This window comes from Amblyomma americanum, chromosome 7 (genome assembly GCF_052857255.1).
Source record: "Amblyomma americanum isolate KBUSLIRL-KWMA chromosome 7, ASM5285725v1, whole genome shotgun sequence".
Taxonomy (NCBI): Eukaryota; Metazoa; Arthropoda; class Arachnida; order Ixodida; family Ixodidae; genus Amblyomma; species Amblyomma americanum.
In genome coordinates, this window is record NC_135503.1 from 43,377,752 (window position 1) to 43,399,889 (window position 22,138).

Below are 22,138 nucleotides of genomic sequence, written 5' to 3' on the forward strand. Positions count from 1 at the left end.
AAGAGGAAGCGGCTCTTTTCTTGCCGCCGACGAAATCTCGAGTTGTTTTCTCGACCAGAGTCGTTAGCCTTGCCGACTTCGATATTTTGACCGAGAACGAGCGAGACGCTGAGATGTATAGCGGATGAGTAAACCTTAGCCAAGCAATGTCTGCGTGCAACGTCTGCGTGGCACGGGACCGGCGCAAAACTGGAAACAACCGTGAGGCGTGGCGGTGTTCGACACTATCGGCGCAGACGAGACTGAAACTGTTCCGGGTCGAGTCAGCGCTGGCGGCGACACTCGATAGCGCTTGAAACTCGAGGATGGCGGAATGCCCGCGTTGGCAAGAGGCGCGACCGCTGGCGCTTCTAAGCTCGTTCTGTGTACGTGCACGTGTTTCTTTTTGGGTGTTACTTTTTGTCGTTTTTCGAACTTTATTTTTTTTACTTCGGCGAGGCTTGGTGATATAGCGTCCAAGAAAAAACAAAGTAAGTATACAAAAGAAGCGACAAGCATAAGATAGAGAAGCGGATACTATAGGGCAACACGTTTACCCGCCACCTCCCAACAATTCAGGGAAGCGTGCGAAGACCCGTATCTTGCGCCGGATGCGACTCAGCCGTCTTGTTGAGTGCGCTCGAAGCGGACATTGCGCGTGGCACTCGAACGCGGGGCGGTCAACAAGAGTGGCACACTTGAATCGGCTATGTAGAGCACCGTGTCGGCACTCTTGGGAAGGAAAATGAAATGGCGTCTGGCTTTTATTCGTGTTGAGTTCCGAAGACAGTTGTTAAGAGCTCCACTATTCTGTGGCTGCAAGATGCACTTCTGGCAGCATTCTGTCGTGCCCCAAATCACAGATACAGCCAGCGATTCTAACCGCTTTGTAGTTTGTCTTTGAATAAGTGGTGCTTGAGACAAGAGTATGTGTCAAAAACAATCATATATTGTGATTGCAATAGCATTACAACGCTTTTGATGTCGTCTACAAAATGCACTTCCTTAAGCACAGCTTTCTGACTATGTGTTATTATAGCCCCTGGCCGTTTTATAATAGGAGAGGTATCTCCGGCGCATTATGATGGCATACATTTTACAGCTATTTTATTGAGCCTCAGATGATGGTGATGCAAGTTTAGCATTAGCAATAAAATCTACACGGAATTCCTCTGTGACTTTCAGAAACATAAGTGTGATTAATAATTCCGAACCAGGAAAATGAACGGTATTCTTGTTGTAACGCATGCGTACATCCTCAGCCCCTTGGAACTGTCTCAGATCGGACGGCTACGTGTTCCTGGAGTGGTTGTGACCTTTAGGTACGCAGTTAGCTTTCCTGCGACCTCGACGCCGACCGTGGCTACTGTGGCCGCAGTTATCTACAAGCCTTCTCCGAGCTGGCCGTTCCGTGTAGCGCTTGTATCTTACGTCAGATCTGTGACATCTCAGATGCATATACACTCCGCTCACGACTGTTGGTCTCTAAGCATTGAGACGTCAGTTATTTCTATTAGCATTGTAAATTGTGCATTCCTTGAAGTTAAAATGAGGCGAAGAAGAATATAAAAGATGAAACATAAACCTGCGTCTTCTTTGCCACACAATGGGCGCGTTTGACTGACCCCCGCGCGGAGTTTAACCCGCTTCTTCATTCACTCTCAAAATCGCTGAATGGCTGCATAATATCACGTAGGATCCGTTTAGCTGCCTTGCTGCTTAACTGAGGCAGCTTGTCGACTTTCTCGATGATGCAACAGGCCACCCTAGGCCCGGAGTTCCCGGATGACACGCTGTCAGGGTTGTCAGGATTCCTTCCCAGGTCGTCCATGCCAGCGTGAATCTGCAAGAGGTAATTTTGGGTAATTAATTAACTAATTGATTTGGCGAGAAGCGTACTTTGACCGCAGAAAGTATCAGGAAGCGGTATACTTACGTTGATTGAACGGCCGACGATGGACCATGGACCGGTAAGAGACGCCAAAGTATCAGTGAAAATGACGTTGCTCTCTCCATGCTTGTCGCACGCGATGTTTCCGAAGTCACCGACGTGCCTGCAAATGAAAATAAAATAGACCCAGGCGGGAAATGCATTCAATCACTTGCGCGTGAAGAGCGCGTGACGAAGCAAATTCGTGCATATTTCCCCTGCTGTGAAGAATTCTCCGACGTCGTACATTATGTAGTAACTTGCTCGTCTTTGTATTCTATACTGTGAGCAAAATATGCTGGATCACAAAACCCTGATACCACTTTGAAGTACAAAGATGAGGAAAGGGTCGATTGAACCGCTCTAAGGAACACGAGCAAGAAATAATTAAAGGAATAAGAACTTCAATAATTAAGGTCGCTCTCGTTCAGAGACTTCGGAACGACTGTTTTCGATATATTTACCAAAGTCCTTAAGACTTGCGCTCGAAAGTCTGGTCGGAAGTACGCTGCGTTGATACGGCTTATCTTAAGTGCGTCAGTTCGGTATTGTGAATTACACAATCAGAAGACCCATCTCGCCTTCATGCCTGTAGGCATGAAGCTCGCTGTGCTGGGGCACAAAATGGAGCAGGAAGCGACAAAGACGAGACAGATAACTTCACCTGTCTCGTTTTTGTATCGTTTCCCGTTAGCTGTCGTGCCTCAGTGCAGCACGCCAGATACGTACCGCCGTCAGCACGCTTAACACCATCGCTCGAGCGCCTGTCTTCCACTGACATAGCGCCGCTGGGCGTCGGCCGTTGGGTCTGAGACAATACTAGGGCGGAAGCAGGGCACGAGCTGCCTCCAACAGCCGTAAACACACCGTGCAGCATGGTCTCGGACTCAGCGCTCAGAGGGTGTAATGTCAGTACAGGGCGCGCAATCGACAGCTCGTGTTGAGCGTGCTTACGGTGGTACTTACAGAAAATGCATATAACTGGACACTTTTGTACGCCCAATACCGACTCACGAGTATGATATTTAAGGAAAAAACAATACAAATAAAAATGGAGAAGTAGTATAATGGGATATACTTTTTTTTAACGCAGCTGCTAGCGTTGACAAAAAAAAAAAACAAAGCTACCAGAGGTTTCGCCGCCCCTCAGGACGAAAGTGGGACAACGGTAACTATACCGCAGCCCCCCGTGACCACGCGCTCCCAGGGTTACATTCTAGAGAGCATTCAGTCCTGGGCACACATCATTCTTAGGATTCAGACCCGCGTTGACAGCATTCTCATTTGCGATTAAACGAAAATCGGTGCTTTCAGTTTGCGTCATATCAAAGCGAACGAAGTATGCATACTAGTTCACTGAATAGTTAACGCAGTAGAAAGCGCGCTCCCAAGCGTGATCCCCTGGGCAACCTCACCTGACGGGCGCCCTGCGGTCTCCGTGCGTGCTGTTGGCCGGGTTGAAGTGGGGCCCCGTGGACTGGCAGCTGTCGGTCAGGTTGCCCAACTGGTGCACGTGCATGCCATGCATGAAGGCGCGGTGGTCCTGCGCGCTCTCGTTCACCCTCAGCCCGGTCACGTGCACGTGCACGTTCAGGTCGCGGCCGCCCTTCTGCGAAACAGGATTGAGCGCGAAGACAACCAGCGTCAGAGGACGTGGAGTCCCCTGGACGACTTTATGTTGAACAACGTGCATCGCATTTTGTCAATTTTGAATTGCGTGGCGTATCTTGATGAAGAGGGTCATAATCATCATCATAATCATGATCATTCGCTTTAGTCTAAAAAGGTAAACATAATGCAGCGGCAAGGGAGAAACACCTGATCAAAATAATCGCAGGATATGCGCTATACAAGCAAGAGTGGAGGGACCTTCACCGAGGTCAGAGAAACTTTCGCAAAAAACAGGCTCTGACAGAAATAAATGTCAGAACGTGGAAGTCTCGGGCACCAAAGAAAGGCGTACAGACCAATGATGAACTCTCGCTTCGTCTCGATGGTTCTCTCGGCTATTGACCCACTCTCACATATTTGTCCTTCTGTCCTGTCTTACTTGTCATCTACTGCCTTTCAGGTTCAGGTTCCAGGTCCCATGTTTTAGAATATTTATGTCCCGAAGAAAGCCGTTGCCTTACCCGCAGCCGGAACCGCTTAAGTCCAAAGCAAAGGTCTAATCCCCCAAGCTCTTTAAACCTCATTACGGATGTGGTGTACCATTGGGTTACGTGACAAACAGCACGGCTAATCAGGATAAAGAGAAGCGGCAATTTTTGAGACCAAATGGGCGCTTGAACAAAGCGGATAATCCAAGGAAATAACAGCCATATGAAAAGACAAGCGCGAAATTCTGACCAAGCACAAAAAGGGAATGTCCCAACGTTTTCCAACCCTTCACAACTGTTGAACTGGTCACCACGGGTTACCATGGTGTACTCCAGAAGTAGAGGTGTACTCTACTGGAGTGCCTTTTTTCGGGTGCGACTCCGGAATTTGGGCATGTTTTTCGTGAAAGCTTGTTCGGCAGTTGCCTTTTATTATAAATTGTTTGAGTTTTTTTTTGTGCCTTTTGTTCTGCCCTTTGGCCTCACTCCAGTAAAGAGACTAATGCTCAAGATGCTTAGGTTGCCCACGATGCTCAGGTCCGACATCGCTATAACCAATAAGGTCCTTCATTGTTTTATGAAGGCAGACAGAGAAATAGATACTTTTATTTACTGAGAGGAAAAAAGAAAAAGCGAGATATTGTTTTATGGCTAAGGCGTATCGAAATGTTGGAGAGTAATTCTAGAATGGTTTCTGGTAGGACTAAAAGGCATTTTTGTTCCAGCTATTCTGCCTAGAGTATTTCATTTTTTTTTTAAGGTATTTCAAAACATCGGGAAGTACAGCACGAACATAACATTCGGCTTTTATCTTTCTCTGGTTGGCTCTCTGTAAAGTTCAAATCCCGTGCACCGAAGCTGGTTATACATGTGTTGCATAAGCATCAAAAGAATTTTTTTTCGCATAATCTGCAGCAGTTCTGTAGAAACCATAATATAACGTTTCTTCTTCTCATGTGCCATTAATTGAGGTGAATTGAATTGCCTTATTTGTTCAACGAAACAAGAAGTATGCGATTTCAGGCACCAACAATCTGGCACTGAAACAGGAAGACATGCCCTGTGACTGAGCGCAATAGAACAATGGAAGCGTTTATGGATGCTACTGAAATTTATCATTCGTTCACCGAACAAAAAAAAAATAAAAAGCTACGACTACTACAATTTGCCGAAGATTTCGAAACAGGAGTTTGTGTTATTATCTGGAGTTTTGGAGTCTCTGAAGTTTTGGGCTATTACAAAAAGCATGTTTTTCATGCAAGTGTTGCCACCAAGAAAAATCAAGCGGTGGATGTCCAGGGTAGCCAATGTCCAGCATTAAGAATGAAAATTCCTTTCCGATGAAAGGGCTATCAAACAATAATATATCTTTATTCACTTTGTTCGCAGTCTCTTTGTTATATTTCGGACCAGAGTGTGCGCCCATGCATATGCCTGCAGTGTACCTGTTGCCATAGGCTGATGAGTCCCTGCACGGGCTGCTGAAGTTCCTTCGCGATGGCCGTGTTCGGCTGCAGTCGGCAGATGGCAAAGTCGTACTGCGTCTCCGATACTGCGTGTGACAAACAACGTTGTTTCGCCACGAAACTTAAGAGCTTGCGTGAGGCATTACTTTCGTCTTTTGCAACTCCAACTTTCGTCGCTTAATAAGGTCACTGATTTTCAGCCCTCCCTCCCTCCCTCCCTCTTTACAGTATACCACGTTAGGCGCTAGTCTCATTTCCTTTCTTCTGCTCTTGCAAGTGTAACTATCGCAGAGAAAGCCCTGCCAAGACTAATAACGCTCCCGTTATTTTGCCGATCTTGGCGGGAATTTGGCGTTCCTTCAAAATAAATAAATTATGTTAATGAGATACCATCGGTCGATGTCAAAAATGTACGTACACTTAAGTTCCTTGGGGTCCTCCCGTTGAAGCAGCTGGTTGCGGTCTCTGTTCATTGGCACGTGATGCACTGCGTGAGAGCCATGGTGGTGATTGTGATGGTGCGCCCTTTGGTCGTGGTGTGGGTGGTGATGGTGGTGGTGGTGGCCATGCAGGGGCTTTATATTCTCCTGGCTACCGCCGCCGTATTCGTCGTCTGGATCATCACCATGAAGTCCAGCTTCCAGGCTGTTGCTCACCGCAAGGCCAGATTTCTTCCCGGCGTGCTTGTGGACGTCAGTGTCGCTTCGCGTTGAGGCATCTTCGGTGGCCACAGCTGTTGAACGAGAGCTTCGGTCATGCCTGGTGGCGACAAAATCGATTCTTTCCCAATGTAATTTTGTTCAACCTGGTCGCTAAACCTGCACCACTGTCGATACTATTGACGCCCCATATCATATGCGAATCCCACTTAATGAAGCATTAGTACAGCCTTTGTCGGAAGTTTGGAGCTCTGGAGGTCTAATTCTGAGCCGCACCGTGTGGCTTATTATGCATCCTTAGTGATAAAAATATCCTGAACGTAAGAAGATTTCTGGCCCAGCCCATTCCAATCGGTAGGCCTTCCACGAATGCTACAGGAGCCTTACTACATGGCTTAGAAGTACACCTCCCGTGTTCTTAACTGTTGACAACAGCTGTTCATGTAGGACGTAACGTCAACACATTTGATAGCATGTGGTGTATATTACCCATCATTGCGTACAAATAACAAATACTATGTTCTTTCTTTCCGTTACTGCCACCATCGCCATCATCATCTTTACACGCCTTCTGCCCTTCTGTGTGATTTCTGGACAAATTTTCTCTTTATTTGAAATAGCGTCCCGAAGACATACTCTTCAGCTCACATTACTGCTTTTGCACCGTTAAATACGTTTCTTCCCGGTAATACAGTACCTCTTTTCTTCATTTTTTCTTCCACCGTCCGATCAACTTTATTGTATGCAGGCTTGATTAAGGACATGCAACATTCCCCTACCGCATTGCGTCTGTTGCGTAAGAATATTGTGTCTCAATGTAGTAAACTCTCGCGAGCTTATTTCACAGAATGCTTCTTCATTTTTTTAACACATTCTGCATCAGTGCGACTCTGGCATGTGTGCCCATGTAGCTTATATTTATCGGTTTATTTTTAGTTAAGTGGCAGCTGCAACACTTTCTGAAAAATCCGCGATAATCAAGGATTCAAACCCATATAGGCTCTAGGTAAAGCGTGCCAAGTTTTTTTTTTTTTTTTTGCGTTAGGATCCAGAATGACGACGAAATCGACATTTAAAGTTTATGCTTCTCCTCACAGCAATGAAGAAGTGCGGAGAAGTTTAGTGATGGCGTCACGGACGGTAACATTTCTCATTTCCGCTGCATTCACCCACACCCAGCCGTGCGTCGTCGGATGCCGCCAAACAACTCTTCGCGGGCTTTGGTTTCAGTGGCGTTAGTTCTCTTCCTTCAAAATAAGCATTTCTGCGCTGAAAATGTACTGCCACCGCCAATTACGTCATCAATTCCCCCTCCCCAACCAACACTGTGCGCTGCGGCGAATACTGAAGGCCGTCACCGTATTAATCGACGGTTACTTCACCATTTCAAATGCTAGCCCAAAAAGACTTGGAATGCTTTACCTACAAGTGTCACTCATTCGGCCCATTTAAGCGCGTCGTATTATAAAACCGCTTCAGTTGCCTTTTAAGTTGATATTTGTTATTTAGCTATTGCGGCACTCAGACACGTTATTTATCATTGCATTGAAAGCCGAAAAAAAAAGGCGTTAAATTATTACCAAGTGCAACAAATTTGGAGCAATTCTTGTAGCTAAAAAAAAGGGGAAAGAACAAAGAGAGGCGGAAAGAATGGTACGGCGGCAAACCATCAGCAGCGGAAATGGAACAGCAGAGTTGTTCAGTTAGTCGGCAGCCAAGATTGCTTGCACGCTTTTCAAGATAATCTGAGTCAGCAGTGAAGCCTGGTAGCATCGCCCATTCCTGTCTACAGAAAATGCGAAAAGAACGCCGTCCCTTTGTAGAATGTTTGCAGAAATGTCCCCATTGCATGTTCAGGTAAGAACAGGCGGCCTAATGAAAAGCTAAGTTTCCCGTCTCCTTCTGCTCGAGGATGCATGCAGTCTGATGCGCGTTCAGAGCAACTGCTCTTCGCAAACAAACAAACAAACAAACAAAAGACTGACGTGTTAGCATACACCATGACGTGTAGAGCTAGGAAGGCGGTAATAGCCACGTTGAACGCTTTCGTTCCCTTCGGCCTTCTTACCTTTTTCTTTTTTTTCCAGTCTAGGTACTCATGGAGAATGATCTGTCTTCACCTCATGAAACTTTGCGGGATCTCGTAAACACATGACCACCTTTCTATTCGTGAACACTGCACGTGGCACGCCACTTTCCCGTGCATACAGCGCGCTATTAGGGACATTCATAACACGCACGTGCCCGAGCGCAGGCAACCTCGATGTTAGTCTTTCAGCGACAGCAAAGAGAGATTAGATGAAAGCCAGGCGAAGCGACATCAGCGACGGCAGTATTTTATTGCAGTGCCGGCAAGGTACGCATGCAGGATCACTATGTATTGCTTTTAATGACGTCATGCTTCGTGCCAAATGCGGGATGGGTCATGCTCGCATCACAGCGTCGGTGTTAGTCAGCGGAGTCAAGCGCTCTTTTTGGCATTCTCCGCGCCGGCTGGTGCAGGCTTGGGCTGCGCGGGCGCCTGGGTCGGTGCGTCAGGGTTACCGGCGTGTGCTGGTTGGTGCTGGTGGTGCTGGTGGTGGTGCTGGTGCTCGACAGATGGGAGCAGCCGGTGCAGCCTGAGCCCGTTCTCGTGGGTCAGCTGCCGCAGCTGGTGCAGCTGTTCCTCGACCTCGGCCAGCCGCCGCAGGGCCTCGCGCAGCAAAGGCGAGAAGCACGGAACGTCGACCTCGCGGTTTCCGTACGGTGGTGCAGCTGTACCACGAAGCGAATGAAAAATAGAAAATTAATCGACAGTATATAATGCACAATCCACTCTGGGGACACCCGGTCCACGGACCAGGTGCCGCTGAAAGTAGTGGCTCGAAGATGTTTGAGAAGAAGCCAGACAGCATCCATCCGAAATCCCCCCCCCCCCCCCCCCGAGCGTGTATTTACTAGTCTCACCGTCACAGACACATCCGGGACAGCGTCCCTCCGGAGCGCTCTCTTCAGGCCGGCATCCCCAAGCGCACTGCACCACGGGGCATCCTGGCGGGAGCGGAGGGCCTGGAGGGCAGTCGCACACCGGGCATCCTCCGGGACCCGGCTTTGTTCCGCGGCACGTCGGACCTTTGCACAGTGGCTGCGGGCACGGCTCGCTCGTCGTCACCGAAGGCTCGGTCGGGACGCCTGAGGGAGTAGGAATGGAGAACAAAGATCAGTTGTTTACAACATCTACTCCCGTAACCTCGATCTCAAGATTCAGGTCGACAGTGATTGCCAGGTAAGCAATGAAGAGCAAACAACCTGAGATGCTCCTATCAAAATACTAGTGAACAAAGAGAGGGAATTTAATCATTACTTTTTTGTGTGTGAGTCATTAGAGGCAAAATGAGAACATCATCCAATTTTCTTTCTTAGTAAAAATCGATTCTGTGCCACTCAAACTCAACAGTTGTAGACAAAAACATTTTTGAACGTGAAAAAGTTTATAAATCAATTTTTTCATATATTTTAAGATTTCATTATAACAGTGAACATAACCGCAGTTCTTCCGTCGGCACGGCTTGCATGTTTTTGCTATTAACGTTTTTGCTATCGTCAAAAGCGTTCCCATTAGTTTTATATGGCAGTTTTAACAGCCTAATGCGAGTGATGGAAACATTATAAAAAAAAGATTTTGCTACATATCGGAAGACTGAACTATTACCTTCAATATTTGTATACCAGTACCTTAGTTTTCTAATATTCAAAATTTTTGTCCAAGAATGATGGACATGGATGGAATGATGGCAGATGATCTCCCAGTACTGATTGCACTACGTAGACCATACCGCAGTAAGTTTGATGATAATGATGCACTTTAATGCCGCAAGGGCATCCGCGGCCAAAGAGCGCCATGGCACAAGATGTTTTCGTCTATTCAATGTGTGGTCAAAGACCCATTTCTTAAGCATTTCACCCTAGAGAAGCCAAGCACCAGACAGGGGAAAGCTTGTACCCATTGTATCATCTATGTGTACCCGGTGGCACTGGGGATCTAACCCAGCACCTCCCGCATGCGAGGCGGATGCTCAAACGACTAGGTCACCGCTGCGGTCTCCGCAGAATGTTTTCAATTAAAAGAAAATATAGTCGTGAGCATGTAGTCTTGAGTTTAGCGGTAAGGAGAATAACACATACTGAATGTGCGAGAATGTTCTTAAAAAACCGATTCTGCATGTGGTTTCTATTGCATGTTTGTTGTGGTGAAGTGCACCAAGGCTTTTTGAGATTACGACAATCGCAGTGTCACTGAACTCGAGGAGAGGAGGCCATAGCCATGGCGGTGCCCTCGCGGAGAGAAGGTTAGCGGGCCTGAAGCCTTCCCTCCGCACAGTGGTCGACCCCGTATTTGAACAACAGTTTCCTTACCCACACTCTCTTCTGTAATAAAGACCGCACTCATCCCGTTAGCACCACCCGCCCCCTTCCCATGCCATTTGAGACTATGCACTACGTAACAGCGCCCGCTTAGGTTAACGCGTATTGCCTTCAGAGCCGAAGACGTTGATTTTCTTATTCGTGGCTTCTCGAGAACCTAGCCTAGTATGTTCCGACATGAATAGAGTATTTTATTTTTCAATTTTTGTATATGTAACCTATGAGCACTACAAAGATGCAGTCCCGTAAAGGAGATCTTGCAGCATGCCTACGGGTCCTGGCCACCGATTTAAGATCGAATTCGCGGCCACAAAGTAGCACTTGTTTCCAGCGACGAGGTACAGCAGACAAAAATTACGTTTACATGCCGCAATAAGTGTATGGGGTCGATACCATTTTTTTATTTCCTTCGTAAATATTGTATGCTTAACTCGCGCAGAAACTGAAGTGTAATAAACTAAGCAAGGCGTGCGATATTTCCGCAGCCAGTAACGATTCGTTTTTCAAATGGTTGCCTGGTTTGAAAAGAAACATTATTTCTTTTGTATCTGTTGCAATGCCTCGTTAATAAAAAGCTGAACTATTACGCTTGATTTTCTAAAAAAGTTCATTTTTTGATAGCTTTTTTTTTCTCTTGACTTTCGAAAAACATTTCAAAGTTGACGTTGCTGAGTAATTTGGAGTATTTATTAAAACACTCCAGAAATTTTGTCGGGGTCTGCGCGGGGTGAACGACAGCTGGAACTCAAAGCTGTCTTATGTACACGGCTATCCGGTGAAATTGCCTCAAAAACCGAGCGCTCTTTTCTTTATTTATCCCTAAATGGTCTTCTTAGAAGGGGTAATCCTTCACAAACAACGCCTAGACCATGAGCTTCTGTACTTATGGCTTCAACAAACATACCGATGTTTACCGACTAGAATCCGGAAACGAAGGAAGATGATTCAGTGATGACCTCCTATAGCGACCCTCACTCCTTTCTGCTGCAGCAGCAATCCAATTTTTCGCCAAGGATGAAAGCTAAAGCTTTCACTCTCACTTTCTGTTTCTTCTTTTCTCTCTCTTTCAATTTCTCTCTTTCCCTCAACAGAACTGCCTGTCTCGCATGGCCGGCTACGTTCGCTCGTAAAGAAGTTATATGACCAGAGTGGAAGCGGCCTAACAGGGTGCATAATGCATAGAATGGCAGTCCGTATAGAGAAGGTGGATTCGTCGAGGTACTGCGCCGACTCGGCACATGTTTTCGTCCGAAAATCCCGGAGGAGTGCGTCCGCGTTTCAGTCATTCAGACTAGATCCCCGCTGCGTTTCGGAGACTACTGAGCTCACACCCCCAACAACCAGCGTAAACTAGCCTAACAGAAGGCCAGCTTTGAATAAAAAACGAGCTATCTGATGTCAGTAAGAAAAGAATGGAGGGAACGTCATATGAAATATGTTCCACGCGAGTATGACCAACAAAGGGTCTGGGATGGCCCGATACCGTTGTCGCATCCTAATGTAAAGCTCAACTACAGGGAAATGCGTAGAGGCAAGTCTACGCTTCCACGGCGGTATGTTTAACGAAAGTGATGATGGGTTTCGCTTTTGCGAAAAGTATCACTGATTGAGCGCTGCGAAATGGATTATTTATCGTTAAAGTAGATTAAGAGAAAAATATATGAGCACCCTATAAACAAAGATGAAAAAAATGGCGTTAAACTACCGAAAAGCGACTGCGCCCCAACTTTTAAATTTAGAAGAGTCTGCTTTGGTGCCTTCTTGAGAGGTTGCAAGTGAACAAAGGCAGTTGTGGTTTATTCTTCAGGTTTGACTGTGAAAAAGAACCCCAGTCTGTCTTTAAAATGCCACATCAAATAACTGAAACAATTTTACAGCTGTATCCCCCACTCCCCTTTTTTTTTGTTAAGCGAAACAGGCTTCTATCAACAAAATACATTGTAACAACCACATTTCGCAACACAGATGGGTCGTTGTTTACGCCAAATGGTATGTCGTATGTAGCACTGTAGTTAGCTTCGATGGGACACAGTCTTCGTAAAAAAAAAAAAAAATTGTTTTGTGGAAAATTTTTTGTTTTTGTTATCCACGACCTTTAGGTCGCTTAATGGATTGCAGAACCGTTTCTTCACTTTGCCCATTAGATGGACAGCCAGTGATCTGTAAGATATGGATATATAAGTGAACGAAAGACGCCTCGATCACTTCGGAAAAGTTTCGTCTGTCTTACCTGAAAGCGTGAAGAGATGAATTATTATGAGGAGGACGAGAAATAAGTGTTCGAAAAAAATAAATAAAAACCGAAGCGCAGTGTAATAAATCGTAAGCGCGAGTGTCACGAGGTGGCCTTAATTTTAAAGGTGACGCTCCAAGTCTTCAGGACGTGCGAGGGCGAAGAGCGATGGCATTATTTCAAACGCAAATCCTCTTCGTAAGACCTTGTGACGTGCGCAGAGGGACAGAAGGCAGAGCACTCTAGTACACGGCATGTTATGTACTCATGCGCCTGTCGCGTAGGAGAAAGGCGCGGGCAGTTTTGGCTGTTACGGTTTCGCAAAAGTGATTAATATGAGGAGGGGGGGGGTGGGGGGGGGGGGGGGGGGGCGAGGATCGCGTGCTTTAGATGTCTGCGGCGTCTTGGACAACTTGAAAATATTCAGGCCTGCGTCCTCCTCGTTTAACTTAATAATAACAATAATAATTGGTTTTTGTGGAAAGGAAATGGCGCAGTATCTGTCTCATATATCGTTGGACACCTGAACCCCCGCGCCGTAAGGGAAGGATAAAGGAGGGAGTGAAAGAAGAAAGGAAGAGAGAGGTGCCGTAGTGAGGGCTCCGGAATAATTTCGACCACCTGGGGATCTTTAACGTGCAATGACATCGCACAGCACACCGGGCGCCTTAGCGTTTTTCCTCCATAAAAACGCAGCCCGCCGCGGTCGGGTTCGAACCCGGGAACTTCTGATCAGTAGCCGAGCGCCTTCTCACTTTTCCTTTTTGTGTGTGTGACGGGTGTACAGGACTAACCACCTACCTCAACCGCTCATTTCCGCGTTCACGTTCACACGTACTGACCTGTCGTCTCTGTGAGCAGCAGCAACCGCGACAAGTACGGTTGCAGCAACGGCGTGGCTCGTCTTCATGTCGGCTCAGTGGGCGGCTGTCAGCGTTGAGGTCTCCAGTCGTGGCTTTCCGCTCTCCGTGCCCCTGAAAGCGACTGGCCGAGCGTGTCGTAAGGAGCGCCTTCGGATCCGACCCCTCCCTCACCCTTACGAGAGAAGAGCGGGAGTGACTGGCGAGGGGCCCTATCGGGAAGCTCCACCGCGACGATAGCACGCAATCTGGAGAAAGCGCGCGATCCCGCTTACGACGCGGCGCCGAGACTCCTGCCTCTTCATTCGGCCTTTCGTCGCCTCTCTATCTCTCTCATCCGCTCTCTCGACCCTCGCGGCGGACAGCATATGCCGTGGTTATGAAAACAACGTGACGCTTCCCTTCCAGCTTTTATATCTGTTTGAAAATGAAGGGTGACACCAAGGGTTCACAAACTCCTCCGGGTGGCTGTGGAGCTTCCACCACTACAGACAGTCTATTAGAACCTACTGAAGATTATCTATACTCCCTATTGCTATCAACCGAACTGTGTTCTATCCCACCGATGTATGTACAGGATGTTTCACCTCAGAGTACACAGTTCTTAAAAAAAAAAATTTAAGTTAGAAGAGCGCTTTTTTCGGCATAGTGGTGTAGTACATTAGCATACAACTAGGACGTGCTAACTAGCAGGCTGGTTGACTAATATTGAATAGTTAACGTTTCAACTATTACTGTCAGCCTCTTTAATTATTAAGAGACGTGCAGCCCGTCGTAATTAATACCCATATCAGTTTTTGTAATTTACAAAACGCGGTTGCCTTCAACGCTGTGGCCCAGCAAATTTTGGCTATTTGAACGAGTTACGTACACTGGAGAGATAGCTTTGCCTGCAAGCTTCTCGAAAGCGCATCTATTTTGGCGCGATTTAGCCGAAATTTGTTGGGTCACAGCGCCGAGGGTATCGCGTTTTCGAAATTCGAAAATTGATATGGGTATTACTTACGGTGTGCTACACGCCTCTCAAGAACCTAAGGAGCCGAACGGTAATAGTTAAAAAGGTAACTATTCAATATTAGATAACCAGCATGCTTGTTAGCACGTCTTAGCTATTTTTTGATGTACTACACCGCTGACAATGCTATGCCGAAAAAAAAATGGTCTTCTAACTCAAAAGCCTATTTTTAAAAATTATGTAAACTCAAAGATGAAACACCCTGTATAATATTACAGATATTTCCTATACATAAGCTTTATATTTTCAGCCATCTAGTTATCATTTAATTTGATAAGTGCTGTGTTCTGCTGATGAGTGAGCTAAGGGGACGGATCTTTACCATGCATTTAATTTGCAGTATATATCCTCCTTCTGTGCAACCGCGTTCAAATTGTATACAATAAATCTTGGGCTATGTGCCTCTGAAGCGCTTTTTTTGGTTCCTGCTTTTCTCAGTATCTTTCCATCTTATGTGTCTTCTGTTGGCGTCACCAAAGCGACACTTGTTGCGTCATTGATAACAGAGTGACACCATTGGTCAGTCGCTTTGTACGCAGATGGAGAGGAGAGCACGTTCGCCAGTCCGTCGTCGAAAAAGGCGGTCGAAAACATCCAGTCTAAAACACGTAGCATGCAGTACAATAATGTATAAGCGGAGTGCCTTGGACGTTACGCATGCATGGCGAATTGACCCTGCACCTTGAAGTACGATCAAGACGCGAGAAAACGCCTAAAAAAATGCAATGACATCCTTTTCAGAAATGGTTTTCAGGTCGGAGCACCCGTCAAGTGCTTTACTGACGTGACGAGTTGACTGAAAGAGTCCAAAAAGAAGCAAACAGCCTTGAACTTAATCCATATACATTTTTTTTATTTTCTGGACATACACTATCCTGGCAACGGTTTAACTTTCAGAGAAGGTGACAAAGTTCATAATACTTAAGCAATTGTAGTTATCGGGCTATTTTGGTCAGATTCTTCATTCGTCATGACAGGTTTTTCGCGCAAAAGACCACACATAGACAAGACCGACAGGACGAGCGCAATTTAACAACTGGTTTATTCAGTGGATTACATCTACCCATACTTATATAAGACAAAATTCGTCGCATGCGCATCAGGTATACTCCCACGGCATGACTGGTAAACATGCATCACCACACCCTACAATAAAGATTTCAATAAGGCTGACTCGCTATTTACCCAAGACCACAGACGTGTCACTGACGCAGTTATGCGAAGTCTTTGTCCGAAAGGCTTCCATTAGCTCGCGCACCTCAGCATTGCTGTCCCTGCCAAGACTCTTAATCTCATGAAGGCGAGGCCTGCATGCGCATGTTCTGCAATGCTCAGTCAAATTCGTGTTTTTATAACTATCTCTTAGTGTGCGCTCATGCGTTTTGCAGGATCATTTATGCTGCGTACAGTTTTGGCCAGTATAGGCCTTTCCACATGTTAGTGTAATTTAATAAACCACTCCTTTCCGCATTTAACATAGGGCTTGCGATGCTTTTTGGCAAGCCCTATGTAGCCCTATAAAACACTATTGCCGCTTTCCTTAACCGGTCTACTCAGCGAGGCAGACCCGCAGTTATTCACCGAGTCGGCGAAGAGTGGAGGAAAGTGGAAGGAACATGAAGTGGGAGGGGAAAAGGAAATGGTGAAGATATGGGCTCGGTAGCACGTGTACGATGGGCATCACTAATATATACCTCATTTCTTCATAGTGCGTTACACTCTAAGCACGAATAAACCTATATAACGAGAGTAGGAGGATAGCAAGATGACCTCTAGCGCCCTCTCTTTTAGGGACAGGGTATGCTGCCCAAGTTCCGGAATAAATTTCGATCTTTAAATAAACGGAATGCTTACTTTTGTCAACGGAGGTATATTCCCATTGTAACTTGATGCAGTATAGGCAATCGGAAGAGACTTTTAAACGCGGAGCCGGAGCTAATAAAGTTAGCAAGGAGGAGCGACTGAAAAGTATGTTAAAATCTTCGTAACTGCTAGAACTTCGCATGTTTTGAAGAGGGAATTTGTTTCCGTTGCCAGCCTTAAGTACTCCTTAATTTTTGAGTGATGGAAATCTACCCCAGGGTTTGGACAGCATACCCTACACTTTAAAGGGAGTGCTCTAGAGGACATTTTACTCCTTTTTTACTCCTTTTTGTTTAGAGTGTGCCTTGGCTTCTCGTGGACTCAGCCTCTGGACTCCTTCAGCGATAACATTGCCAATCACGCCCTTGTCCCTGCACCGCTACCCCCGGTGTGCGCTTCAACTCCACGCCATAAATATCGGTGCTTCCGCGAGTCTGCGTCCCATGGAACCTGCTGCATCGTCTGCCGGTTGCGCGTACAAATGTGCACAACTCTAAATACCCTATCTGGGTCATCAGTCCCGGCTGTCTTCACATCTGGCCACTGGAACTGCGACCAAGATGTCACCAACGCCAAAGGCCAATAAAAGCACTACACCGACGCATTTTTTAGTGGGCTCGGCTGCACGTCTATGATGGGTATCGCTAACCTACCTAACTTCTCCGTTGGGCAGGTAAAGAACTGTCATTGCCTATTTGCTAAGCGTCCCAGCAGCCACTGTTTGTTTCTACTGCAGAGCCCACGAAGCTCATGCCTCATCACGTATTAAAGTTACTTTTATTAGCTTGTGACGTAGAATAATCCTGGTCTTCCTAATCAAAATCTTGCCGAAATGGCACAACGAATGAAGGCCGGAGAGGCAAATATATGCTTGAGTTGAAATCCACCCTCTCCACTCCTTTTATTTAATTGGTTTTTGGGGAAAGGAAATGGCGCAGTATCTGTCTCATATATCGTTGGACACCTGAACCGCGCCGTAAGGGAAGGGATAAGGGAGGGAGTGAAAGAAGGAAGGAAGAATGAGGTGCCGTAGTGGAGGACTCCGGAATAATTTCGACCACCTGGGGATCTTTAACGTGCACTGACATCGCACAGCACACGGGTGCCTTAGCGTTTTTCCTCCATAAAAACGCAGCCGCCGCGGTCGGGTTCGGACCCGGGAACAGGGAGTGAAAGAAGAAAGGAAAACAGAGGTGCCGTAGTGGAGGGCTCCGGAATAATTTCGACCACCTGGGGATCTCTAACGTGCATTGACATCGCACAGCACAGGGGCGCCTTTGCGTTTCGCTTCCATCGAAACGCTGCCGCCGCGGTCGGGTCACGATACTCTTTTCAGGCTTGAGAGTAGTTACCGAATATAAAGAAACTGGTCGTCGGTGTACTTTCCAATGCGACGGTTATGCAGACGCATATCAGCGTATTTCGATTTTCTCGCTCTATTCGGCATAGCGAGAATGCTCTTTTCAGTCCTCTGTATGTTGCCTTCGAAAACACTTTACAAGCTGCGACTGTAGTACACCAACAGAGGCACGTTTTATTTATGTCTGGGTAGAAGCGAGCGGCTTCTTTTATTAATGCGAAAGCTTTAGATGGCTCACTTTCAAGGTCATATTCGCAAAAAAGTGTTAGAAAGAAACGGCACCATGTGACACACGAGCCGACTAGTCACGCGACGAAGATAATGACGTCACATAATTAAAGCTAATTATTATAAATAGGTGACGCTAAGACTAATTAGTATAATTATTGATGCCATAATACGAGTGTGACGTCATACCAGGTCACGTGACAGTGGTGTAATGTGCCATTAAACCTAGTCACGTGACGACGCTTCATCATACCTACTCACGTGACAACGATGTAATTTCTCGTCATACGAGGCCCCATTCATCCTACTTCCACCCTCATTTCATGATTCATATCGATCCCACATTACTACACATGCGTGCATGACGCACCACAAAGAGTGCCCACAACCCAGTCCACACTAATGATATTCGGATTGTCCAGCAAGTAAACGCGCCAGTTCTCATGTATGACATACTACAAAGATCATGCAACGACACATTCCTTTGACTCTCGAGATGATGGCGATGATGATGATGCTAACAGTGTATCCTTATGAGCGCGGGGAAGTCTGATATACCGCTACCAAATTAAAAGTTGCCAAAATAATTATTAAATACTGTACATTACCCAGCAACCGAAGACAATTATTGTGCATTAAAATAAAAATACCTGCAGCTAATAATTAAGGATGATGATGTTGAGGTTCCTAGGAGGTCAAGACCCTCCCCCGTTTCTGCCACTTCCCTCCAGGTGGCGATGGTAATGGTTTCAAAATCCTGGGAATTCTCCGATGACTCGGTGGTCCCGCAGCATTTTAAAAGAAAGGGCTAGATTACGTCTTCGAACACTCTGCTAACTATTAAAATCACACAGGTCCAAACAACTGGCCTAGAGTGGGCAGCGTGAACCGCTCTCTCTGTCAAGCTGCTAAGAGCCCCATGGCTCTCCGCTCAAATTTCCCTGCAGCGAAATTTTACCGAGACCCCCCTCCCTACCACCCCTCCAACCCGGGGCAAAAAAAAAAACGCCTAAATACGTATACGCCTCAATGAAATTCTGGGTGCCATTTCGTCAACCAGTCTGAGACCAGCTGCTGGAAGTCAATCACTTGTTTTCCTTCAAAACTGAACTAATGAATGGTACGCCAGCATCTTCGACGTTTTTTACCCACGAGCACCGCGCGAGCATTCTGCGAAGCCTTTTGAGGTGAACGATGGGTCTCTGCTAAACAGTTAAAGGAAAGATAACCTATAGTGGCTGGTCGTCTGCAAGGCAGGCCGTCAACATAACTGATCCCATACGAGAAAAAAAAGATAATGATTAAAACATAAAACAAAAATCGCACATTAAAAACAGAAGCGAACAACAGTGTGTCCCATTAAACGTCATATTAGAAGGTTTGAAACATCGGCTCGGCAGCACAGCGCCAGCACATAATGAGTTCTATTTATACATCTTCATTAAAAAAACGAAAAATAAACAGCTACCACATCATTATGCATTCATTATAGTTTTGCATTTTTTCACCGCTGTCACACCGCTATGCTGGTGGGTTCGCCTCGTGTTGCGGTGTTTCGGCATATGTGAATTTCCGAGAAGGAACAAGGAACCGGAGACCAAAAGAGAGGTTATTTGGAAGGATGTAAAAGTGATATTATATTTGCATCTGCTTGCATTACGGAACGGGAATATGCAGAATCAGTATGAGATTCGAAAGCGGAAGTCACCGATCAAAAGCTTCTACGGTGTTATACAGGTTTTTCTGGCTTCGTGCTTTTTGAATCAAATCAGGAGGTGTCCATGTTAGGAACCACCTGAATCACATTCTCTCGCCTGTGCCGACTACTCCAGTTTCTGTTAAGTCAGCTTGTAATGTACAGCAGGATCCCCTTTATTCGACTGCAAGGCAAGAGCCATGACGTCAGCGCCGGCAACAAGCATGAACACGAAGCAGTCTTTCTTGGGGCCATCCGCGCTGCGACGAATTTATTACGTGCTTGTTGGACTGAACTTATTTGTTTGCGGCATCAAACAAAGCTACCGCGGGTCAACGTGAGTTACGTGCTTTGCCCGCTCCCGGGAGTTAGAGCCGACCGGCAAGCAGTGCTACGCCAGCGGGTGCTACGCCAGCGGGGCAAGGGGGAGGGAGAGTGGCGTGCTGTGACAGCAGCACTCCTTCCGGGAAGACCAGAGGGGTGCGTCTTCCTGTAGGCTCGGTCTGAACGGACATTACGGCGCAGCACCAAAAGCTAAGAGCGGACTGCGGCATCTGTTTGTCCAAATAAGGGAAACCGAACACGAAGCGTCATTGCACGAACACTACGGCGGTGCGCTCCAACTCCGCTTCGGAAGCGGCACTCGTTGGAGTAAGACGTGGCAACTGCAAAAAGTCTCGACCTCAAAATTTCGACCTCACTGAATGGCGACCTCACTCAACCTTAAACTCACGTGTGAGGTCGAGGTCTGAAATGTTGACCTCACTCACAAAATTTTGAGCCGTCGCCGACCTCACCTCAACCTCACCTCGCGACGTGAGGTTGAGGTCGACCTCATGAAATCGAAACCTCATGAGGTTTCCACCTCTTCTAATGTAAGGATTTCGTCTCGACGCTGGCTGACCGGATTGATGACGTGAAGAATGGGCCACGCCACTTTGATATTTATGACTTGGATTATAAAGGCAAATAATCGAGGGAAGAAACCGAGACTGGTTATTGGTATTTTCAGTGATGTAGCCTCGTAGAATTTGGAATATATAGAGATAAATACCTAATTTAAGTGGCTATTATACAGGCTTCTCTCGGAAAACAAAATTTATGTATTTCACCATGCTTCTGGCAAAGCTATCGAACTCAAAAACCAGCCACCAGTCACAGCACAGCGCAAAAACCAGCCATCTTGACCTATACTGTCTGTCGTTTTTATTATCCAATATTCGTAGTATTATTCTTTACAGAGATTGGTTATGCAGATTAATTCCTTTGTCCTCTTCTGATATTGTTTTACTACCTGAAACATGGTTTAATTGAAACGTTCGTGACTCTGGGATTCTGCCTTTACTATCTAGTTTGATATTTTTTACAAGACAGAATCGAAAGCTTGCGGGGTGATGGTGTGCTTATCGCCACGAAATTTGAACTGCGTTGCTCTGGCTTAAACGCTCCATTCACGCTTGAAATGATTCCGCTTTTTTGCACAGCAAATTTTCCTATCGTCCTAGTTACACCCAGTAGTGACGGTTCTTTCGTGTACTCCTCTTTCATGACGCACTTAGCCCCATAGCCACTACACACTAAAGCACACCTATCGTGTTTTTTGTCATTTCAACTTTGCGTTGATAAACTTGCCTGATACCGTGTCTATGCCAACCAAATGAACTCCATCAAGCAAATTCCCGAATACATGCTTCACCCTCGGTCTAACACAATTAGATATACCACTCCTATGCGCGTCACAGATCACCCCGCCAACGTCTTGAACCAGCTTCTAATTATTCATCCCGATAACATTTCTTTTGTAACTTGTATGTATGGCCTCAGCGATCGTGTGGCAGGTCACACTATGGTCTCTGCAGCATGATGAATCACAAAATCATTCGACAGATAATTACCATTTATGATAAAGGCGATTGCGCAAGTATAAATGGTGGACTAGCAACATTCTTCCATAACTTCGCACCCAGTTTTCCGCTTCGCTCCGAACTTTAGCCCCTCGTAACATTTTGTCTGCCATTCGTAGCCATAACCGAGCGAGCTCGTTCTCTATTGTTTAGCCCATTTTTAAAACGGCTAAACAACACGAAAAAAAAAAACACTTATTTAGAACGGCTAAGCTTACTAAGTCTTTCCCAGCACGGATAACGAGTAACAGCGTCGAAAAACACAACACCCAAGCAATACAGGAACGTTTCTTGCAACACCTTTCATCAATGTTGCAAAAACAAAAAATCCCAAGCATCTCTGAAAAATCATTGAGCCTCATGAATCTGACGTCATTTCCCTCTGCGTTGATTCCGAAATTTACATAATTGAATCTGACGTCGCAAGGGTACTCAACTCTGC

At 46.2% G+C, this 22,138-nt stretch overlaps 2 protein-coding genes across 2 annotated transcripts; both read right to left on the minus strand.

The window, feature by feature from the left end:
- Positions 1-6,261, minus strand: LOC144098982 (superoxide dismutase [Cu-Zn]-like). The gene is made up of 5 exons (XM_077631971.1): positions 5,893-6,261; positions 5,454-5,560; positions 3,325-3,518; positions 1,916-2,033; positions 1-1,822 (listed from the first exon to the last, which is right to left on the minus strand). The coding sequence occupies exons 1-5, from the start codon at positions 5,945-5,947 to the stop codon at positions 1,631-1,633; spliced, it is 666 nt and encodes a 221-aa protein (XP_077488097.1). The 5' UTR covers positions 5,948-6,261; the 3' UTR covers positions 1-1,630.
- A 2,192-nt stretch (positions 6,262-8,453) lies between these two features.
- On the minus strand, positions 8,454-10,562 carry LOC144097661 (uncharacterized). The gene is made up of 3 exons (XM_077630312.1): positions 10,529-10,562; positions 9,080-9,304; positions 8,454-8,887 (listed from the first exon to the last, which is right to left on the minus strand). The coding sequence occupies exons 1-3, from the start codon at positions 10,560-10,562 to the stop codon at positions 8,595-8,597; spliced, it is 552 nt and encodes a 183-aa protein (XP_077486438.1). The 3' UTR covers positions 8,454-8,594.
- Positions 10,563-22,138: the final 11,576 nt, after the last annotated feature.

What these genes read in the sequence shown, in the direction of transcription:
- LOC144098982 (XM_077631971.1), bottom strand. Translation starts at nt 5,947, where the DNA reads ATGAACAGAGACCGCAACCAGCTGCTTCAACGGGAGGACCCCAAGGAA. An exon ending in GGACCCCAAGGAACTTAAGT is followed by an intron (nt 5,561 to 5,892) that starts GTACGTACATTT and finishes TGTCACACGCAG; the next exon opens with TATCGGAGACGCAGTACGAC. An exon ending in TCGTCGGCCGTTCAATCAAC is followed by an intron (nt 1,823 to 1,915) that starts GTAAGTATACCG and finishes TACCTCTTGCAG; the next exon opens with ATTCACGCTGGCATGGACGA.
- LOC144097661 (XM_077630312.1), bottom strand. Translation starts at nt 10,562, where the DNA reads ATGAGTGCGGTCTTTATTACAGAAGAGAGTGTGG. An exon ending in TATTACAGAAGAGAGTGTGG is followed by an intron (nt 9,305 to 10,528) that starts GTAAGGAAACTG and finishes CTACTCCCTCAG; the next exon opens with GCGTCCCGACCGAGCCTTCG. An exon ending in TCCCGGATGTGTCTGTGACG is followed by an intron (nt 8,888 to 9,079) that starts GTGAGACTAGTA and finishes TTCGTGGTACAG; the next exon opens with CTGCACCACCGTACGGAAAC.